Consider the following 7,759-nt stretch of genomic DNA (forward strand, 5'->3'; position numbering starts at 1 on the left):
TTTAAAAACAGTTTAACACGAGTAATTAACGTCTATGCGACGATCCTTATGAGGCCTTGCCGTCCGTTACGTCTAAATGTTCGCCTATATCGTTCTTTGTATCGCTCCCCGCGCCCGCCTCGCGTCCTCATACCATTTCCGAAGCGGAAAAAATACTTTAAAACGCCACGGACCACCTGTCGCGTTTTTCTCACGCGTTTTTCCCTTCAAGGACATATTCCAATACGAAAAGTTCCCCCACGGCCCGAGGACGTTCCAAGAACCGCCGGTGCCGGCACCTAGGAGCCTCGGCGACGAGGTGCCGCCCGCCCTCGACGCCCCAGCGTCGAACTCGACCCAGACCGGCAAACCCGTACCGCTGGTAAGACTTTTTATCAATAGCGCGTATTTTTTGATCGCCCCTCGTATATACCGACATCATTTTCGGAAATATGCGCCACTGTTGTATTTAACTTTTTTTCTGGACAATAGGGAACAAAATGTAACATTATTTGCCGTGTCACCCTCCATAAAATTATTTTTCTACTCCCGTCTGTAAAATACCTAATTACACACCGATCTAGCGTCCGGAAAGCGTCACTTTACAACCTCAGTTTTGTTTCCCACTGCTCCGAGCCACTTCGGACATTTCCGGGATTTTACCGGACGGCTTTGTTGCCGCACGCTTGGAATTTTGAAGTTTGTCAATTCTGACGGTCATATCAGTGAATGATTGTATTAGTGTTGTTTTGTACCCGAAAACTAATACACAGATAAATGTTATGGAATAAATCAGACATTTTAAATACTACGTGCTATAACCTACAATTAAAATCTAGCGGACTAGTCGGTAAGTAAAGTGACAGAATTTAAGTTTCCCACAGAAATTTTACATACCGTTCTCTTGAACATTAATGGTTTGTACAGTTTTTATATTAATATCTTGCCAACACCAACAGTACGATTTCCAATTATCCATGTCCCATCAGTACAAACAAAACAAAATTGAAGGTTAGGACCTGCTTTTTCTTGCTTTTACCATCTTAAAAATTTAAACCTCTTAAAATTTCTATCCTTAGATAATTTTTCTTCCAATGACAGTCCTTTTCTTTAATGATCAAATGTAAAATAATACATCTCTCGCTCTGTCTAACCTACGCAGCTAGAAAGTGACAGTAATATCAGAAATGATCGGAACGATAAACGAATAGGTTTAACGGCAACTAAATATTTTATTTGAATGGTACCAAATTTAGTAATCTGATAATCTGTTATTATTTTTAATTTGTGAAATTGTGATTTTTTCGTGACGATCGCAGAAAAAGTATAGCATAATATACTTAGAATTTTCTACTCCCTTGTGTAAAATAATCTAATTATACACGGATTTCGTATGATCTAGTAGTGAATTGTTGCATAATATACCATTCCCACATCTTGCCGATTTTCTAAGATATTATCCTTTCCCGTAATATGAGGATCACTCACCAGGTCAGTCGAGCTATATTCACTCACCAAACGCACTAGCAGTTTCCAATTTGAACCGCACATCGCCGTTTTATTAAACTCGCCAATTCCGATTGACGTTTCGACTGACAATTCGCAACGCGTTCCATTGCCAGGCCTACTGAGGCAAAGCCGCTGCGATTTTGGATTTGGACGGATCGCGACACAAATCGAGGTGTCCGTACGTACCGTACACCAGAGAAATTTTCGATGCCGACGCTTCGCGCAAGCGTGATGTTATGAAATACCTCACAGACGTCGTTCTTTTTTAGCAATTTTACCCGCACGGTTAAAACGGTGCGGATAAGTTCATCAGTGTGTGGCCAAAAACTGTCCTTTTTGCCGGCGTTCAAATATATCAGCCACTGCTTGATTTTAACCGTCCGTTTTAAACGCGTTCGTTCAAGTCTGTCAGTGTGTGGTGGGAAAACAGTTAAGAAGGACAGTTTTTATCAGTGTCGACTCACTTATTTTACACAGCAATAATTAGTGTTAGTTTTGAGTAGTGATTTTAAAATTATATTGTTGAATAAAAATATATTGCTGTAGTTTTTACAATGACTCACTTAAGAAATTACAACAAGCAATTTATAATTAACTCAATAGAACTGTATAGATGCTATCCGTGCCTGTGGAAGGTTAACTCTACGTAGTATTCTGATAGAGATAACAAAAATAAAGCTTACGAAGATGTGATAAAAAAGTTAGAAGTAGATAACTCGGCAACAAGAGATTTTAATTTTAACCCATTTGGAACGTTGTTTTTTAGAATATTTTATTTTAATAGCAACTGCGGCCGCTACTGCCAACGCCATCGTCAAATCCATCACTAATGATTTTTGCCCGCAATTTCAAACAAACTGAACGAAACATACAAAACAACGCGTATATGTGGGGGGAAGTCGTTGATCGTGTTTAACCGTGCTGTTTGACCCGCGCGGGTAAAATTGCTAAAAAAGAACGACGTCTGTGGGGGCCTTTATATCGCGGTGCTGACAAGACTGTCGAATTAGACTGTAATCGAAATGAATTTCGTCGCGTAGTGTCAGACTTCGACGAATTTTTCGTATTGAAAGTTGGGCAACTATTTGTTCATTAACAATTAAGGGCTAAATAGCATATTATGCAACAAGTGCGGTAAACGACATTTAAGTCACGGGTGTATTTAACACGAGCGGAGCGAACGAGTGATTTAAGAATTTTACCAAACGCACCATACTAGTAGTCAGCGAATGTAATTGTGTTGTTTTGCAAAAACTAAAAGTCGTAGAGAAAGCTATAGTTTTTCTACGACCGCTCGTGCCAAATAAACCCGTGACTCAAATGCCGTTTGCCACACTTGCTGCATAATGTACTATTTTTTTACTTGTAGTTGAAGCTGTGGTTTTTTCTTGGAAAATGAATTACGTAAAGTTGTGCGCCATGAAAATCGTTACAAAAGGAACTGCTTTGGCTTGAGTGAATCGGTTAATATGCAAAAAAGTATCGGACAAGTTTTATGCCCAAGTCCGGTCTGACAATTTTAAGTAAAACTAATCAATGTATTTCGCACAATTGTTAATAACTTTTTAGGTTTTTTTTACTTGCGTATTTGAAACGATCCTGAGGATATGTCGAATGTGAAGCGCCCAAGTGTACTTTTAACGTCCTAATCAGAGACCTCCTATCACTGGGCACATATATACTGACTCTGCAAATAACTACGATTTTAAACTATTGCCGCGGCAACAGTTCGGAAAAAAATGATCGGGGATTTTTGCTCACGACAGATTAACCGTTTCACTATGTCAACGTTCATAGAATACAACTGTCATTTAGCACATCCAGTTATTGGCGTTTAGATCGCATCATCATCGAGTTGTTCTAGTTGTTTATAACAAAACAATAGACCATGGTTTTAAATAATTATTTAAGCCATTTAAAATGCATATCTTATAATTTTCTTCTTTGACATTACTAGAATAAGCCTTCAAATAATAAAAAAAATGGCTAAAATTAGTATATTATGCAACAAGTGTGGTAAACGGCATTTTTTACTCACTTATTCTTATTCACCGATCTAGCGTTACGGATCCGAGCCGCTTCGCTTCGTTAGTGCCAAATGGCGTTTACCGCACTTTACTTTTACCAAACGGGTTGCATACTATACTTTTTTTACAGCCTTTAGTTTTTGGGTACACTTTTGCAAACGACGCGAATATATAACCCCCCGAGGTTCGATAAATGTCAAAATTCAAGCCGTGGGGTATTATCTGCGCAAAAGATCAGTCAGTGGCTCATATCTAGCGATGTGCCGAGTACGGTTTGACTCGAGTCAGATTCGATTCGATTCCTGCTGCAGGTACTCGAATCAGAAAGAATCGATTCGTACTCGCGGACTCGATTCTATTCATGCGAGTCCAACTGACTAGAGAGTTTAGTATATCTCATTTTAGGTCAACTCGTTCGTACTCGTAAATAGTTTAGAGATTGACAATACTTCAATTATCTCCTCTGCTCAAAGTGATTCCGATTTATTAAGTGTAGCTTCTGGTTCTGGCGATGGAACACCAGTCCACGAGGACAAGAACTCCAATCTATCCCAGTTGACAGACGGCGAGACACCACCAGCCCCACCACCACGTAAAAGGCAACTTCAAATGACATTTCCGTCTAAGCAAGCTCTGAAGATGAACTCTAAAAATGTGGATAAAGCATTATTAAGAATGGTGTGTGTTGATTTTCAGCCGCTTCAAGTCGTTGAGAGTACAGGTTTTCAACAGTATACTCGTGCGCTTAACCCTAAGATTCTTTGGGAAAAATTAATTCCGGAGCAATATTCTTTGGCAAGAAAGGCTACGCAAGAGATGCTTAAAGTAACAGATTACATTGCTTTGACACCAGACTTGTGGACCTCCGATAGCAGCAAAAGCAACATGACCCTGACAATTCATTTCATTTATGATGGCAAGTCTAAAACTTTAACGTTATCCACCAGGCAAGTTAAAGATGCCCATACCTCAGAAAATTTAGCTCGAGAAATAAAAGGTATATTGGAAACCGAATGGAATATTTTGGACAAAATCATTTGCGTCACAGCTGACAATGCGGCTAATATAAAAAAAGCTGTTATTGATAACGCTAACGAATGGATAGAGGTGCACGAGTGCCTTTGTGTTTTAAAACCGGTGGAACAAATGACGGGTATTATATCTGGCGAGCAATATCCAACGTTATCCTGCATCATACCTGTTATTCGAGGAGTACAAACGGCACTAAGAAGTTGCAGTTCCAATTCCGAAGTCGCCAGCAGGTTAAACATAAAATTACTGGATGTTTTCGATAGAAGATTTGGCCGTCATGAGATCAATAAAACTGTTGCTGAAGCAAAATGATCCGAGATTTAAAAAAGCTGGTTTTGGCGTCGAGACAAATTTGTTGTTGACGAGTTGACGATGTTGGAAACAAAGGAATATCAAGCTCAATTCCAGGTACCTAATAGATCTCTACTGTCATCTACCTCACGTCTCATTAAACATATTGATTTCTCGAATGTTGGACTCGAGTTACTAGACTCTAGTCCGCCCGAACTCGAGTCATATTCGGATACTAAACATAGAATTCGAGTACTGGACTCGAATCAGGGAATCGAATCATGATTCGAGTACCATATAATCTGGCTCGAGTCGACTCGATTCACGGAAACAGCGACTCGGCACAATTCTACTCATGTCCATGACAAACCAAACTGATGTTATAAAATGCTAGATCCTTATATAATTGGGTATTTTAGAGAAGGGAGTGGGCGAAAAATGTTGAATATTTTTACTTGCATAGTGGAAACACATTTTATTTGACTAAAGCGAAGACAATTTTGTGTCATACATTAAAAATTATATCAAATTGTGCATGATTTTTATTTGATGACGCATCTAAACTTCCAACCCGCTTTCTGCAATAAGTTTCATATTAACGCAAGAATACTTACAAGAGTTGTATTGATACTCTGTTTTGGCTTAATCTTAAAATTTAACTAATTCATTTTAGTGGGTAATTCTAAAGGAAAACGGGCTTATCTAAGCCGCAAGTTTAAGGAAAACAATAGTAATTATGCAACAAGTGCGGTAAACAGCTTTTGACGGCGTTCGGTCCCGTTTCGGAAAGGCTCGGTGAAGCTCGTCTCGCCGGGGATCTCGATGTAGCAGACGGTCAAATGGTACACTTTGTAATTTGACAGTCGATACTAGATAGATATAAGCCGAATACGAATTAGGAAATGGGTGCTTGTTTTAAAGGTACAGGATGTACATCGGGTGCTAAATTCCTATGCATACTATCAATTATTGTTTCCAGAAAAACATAGGTGCTGCAACCCGCATTCAAAAGAATATTTTTTATAAACCCGTGAGCATCTTTGAAATATTTTGTTGTCATTATCGCCACCTATTTACCACATTACAGCCACCTGCTAAAAGTTGACATCTGTCCAATCAAATTTATCGAAATTTCATGAATGACAACGGCCACAACAAAATTCATTTTTTAGCAAAATAGGCAGGGTTTACACCTGATGATGGGAATAAAACTGATTGTAAGCTGACTGAATTCACTATGCAATTTGTCCTAGCCAGTTGCGAGTAAGCCCGGGGGTATTTCCCATAGCCTAATGAGAATCACATAAAAATGTACTTACGGTGATACAAAAATACTTTCGATCTACAGCATCGTGGACCTGGCTTCTGGACTCACGGCCTTTTTTGTGAGCTACTATAAAATATTAAATCAACTTTACCTCGTCCCGTTGCACCTTCTGCGTGAATAATACATAAAGTCGTCGTGAAAGACTATTTGTAAGGGGTTCTGTTCATGTCCTGCATTACCCTATGAATTTACTACCCACAATTAACCGAATTCATGTTTAAAAAAACTAATAAAATGTTAACTTAGATAAACCATTTTAAATAAGTTTTAAATTTCCACTTGGATTGTTTCAAAAATACGAGGAAAGTGAAGAATTAGTCAGAAAATTTAAATGTGAATTAACTAGGACGATTTTTTTTCTTTTCGTGTTCTCCCCCAGCTGGAGAAGAACAAGAGGCGACGCCGCTCGATGGTCGTCTCCGATCGGAAGGCGAGGAGCGCGGACGTCGGCGTCAGCGGCCTGTACGAAGTGATCTCCGAGGCGGACCTCGCGTTCAGCCCTGAAAACAGGGCGGAGGCGGTCACCGTGTTCCAGGGCCGTATCCGCGAGGAAGTCGTCTACGGGATATGCATGCCGGTGCCCGGATTCAGCATCCTCTTCGTCTTCGTCGCCGTCTCCGCCGTGGTCTCCGCTCTGGTGGCGGGAACCTTGCTCTACAGGTACCAGGTGCAAAAGGAACAGCTCGCACATCAACAGAACGGCACCATACCGATGGGCCTCTTCTCCAACTGGATCGGGCTCAAGTTTGCTAAACACGCCGCGCCTTCTTCGAGGAGGCGAGGCGACGGCACCGTCGTGGAGGACACGTCACTGTCGATGAGCAGCGGCGGCGGTAGTGTCAACGGAAAATCGATTTCCAGCAGAGAATGAATAAATTTCGGACCGTAGATTATTTCGTGGAAGTCCAAATGGCATTTATTTGTAAATAACGCCGCAGGTTTCCACGGCATTTTGTTTTGTAAATACTAGTGTAAATTTACGGTATAGTTTATTATTTATTGAACGTACGTGATAAATGCCCAAAGCGTTGCGTAACGCGGATTTTTTTGAGGTTATTGCGTACGGCGTGGTGCGACATCACGCTGGGTTGACAGTTATGGTACTTGGTACTCTAAGTTAGGCTAGGTTTGTATATTGTATTTGAAAACGGAAAACGGGGGAGCCGTCCGCGCCGGCCAGGGGCGCCTTTTTGGAATCGCCGTTGCTCAAAAGTTATTTACGAATGTTGGTGCTTGGAATTAACTTATTTCTCGTTAATGTAAATGTATTATTTTAATTATTTCGAGTGTGTAAACTAGTACTACGTGAGGATAATAAGAAATCATTTTAAACATGTGTATATACGATGGGAAATTGTTTTATTTATTAAATATTATTGTTATGTTTACTGTTAGGTTAGGATTCATTTGCTCACCTTTACTGGCCGAATAGTATTAAAAATAGAGGCTATATATATATTAGTAATTTTATTTTTTTTCTTCGTCACTTTTTATATGTTATTTTGTATATAACAGTTTGGGAAAATAAAACGAAAAACGTAACAATATTTTACGAGTTTTATTTATTAAATATTTTGAACATCTTGCGCGTATG

At 39.7% G+C, this 7,759-nt stretch overlaps 1 protein-coding gene across 1 annotated transcript in view; it reads left to right on the forward strand.

Annotated features, from left to right (window-relative positions):
• LOC132702381 (uncharacterized) overlaps window positions 1-7,695 on the forward strand; it is a 58,872-nt gene extending 51,177 nt beyond the window's left edge. The window contains exons 9-10 of the mRNA XM_060670967.1: window positions 212-361; window positions 6,545-7,695. Of these exons, the coding sequence (XP_060526950.1) occupies window positions 212-361; window positions 6,545-7,036 (642 nt within the window). The 3' untranslated portion in view covers window positions 7,037-7,695. The remainder of the gene's footprint in view (window positions 1-211; window positions 362-6,544) is intronic.
• Window positions 7,696-7,759: the final 64 nt, after the last annotated feature.

This window comes from Cylas formicarius, unplaced genomic scaffold (genome assembly GCF_029955315.1).
Source record: "Cylas formicarius isolate icCylForm1 unplaced genomic scaffold, icCylForm1.1 PGA_scaffold_5__7_contigs__length_24384050, whole genome shotgun sequence".
NCBI lineage: Eukaryota > Metazoa > Arthropoda > Insecta > Coleoptera > Brentidae > Cylas > Cylas formicarius.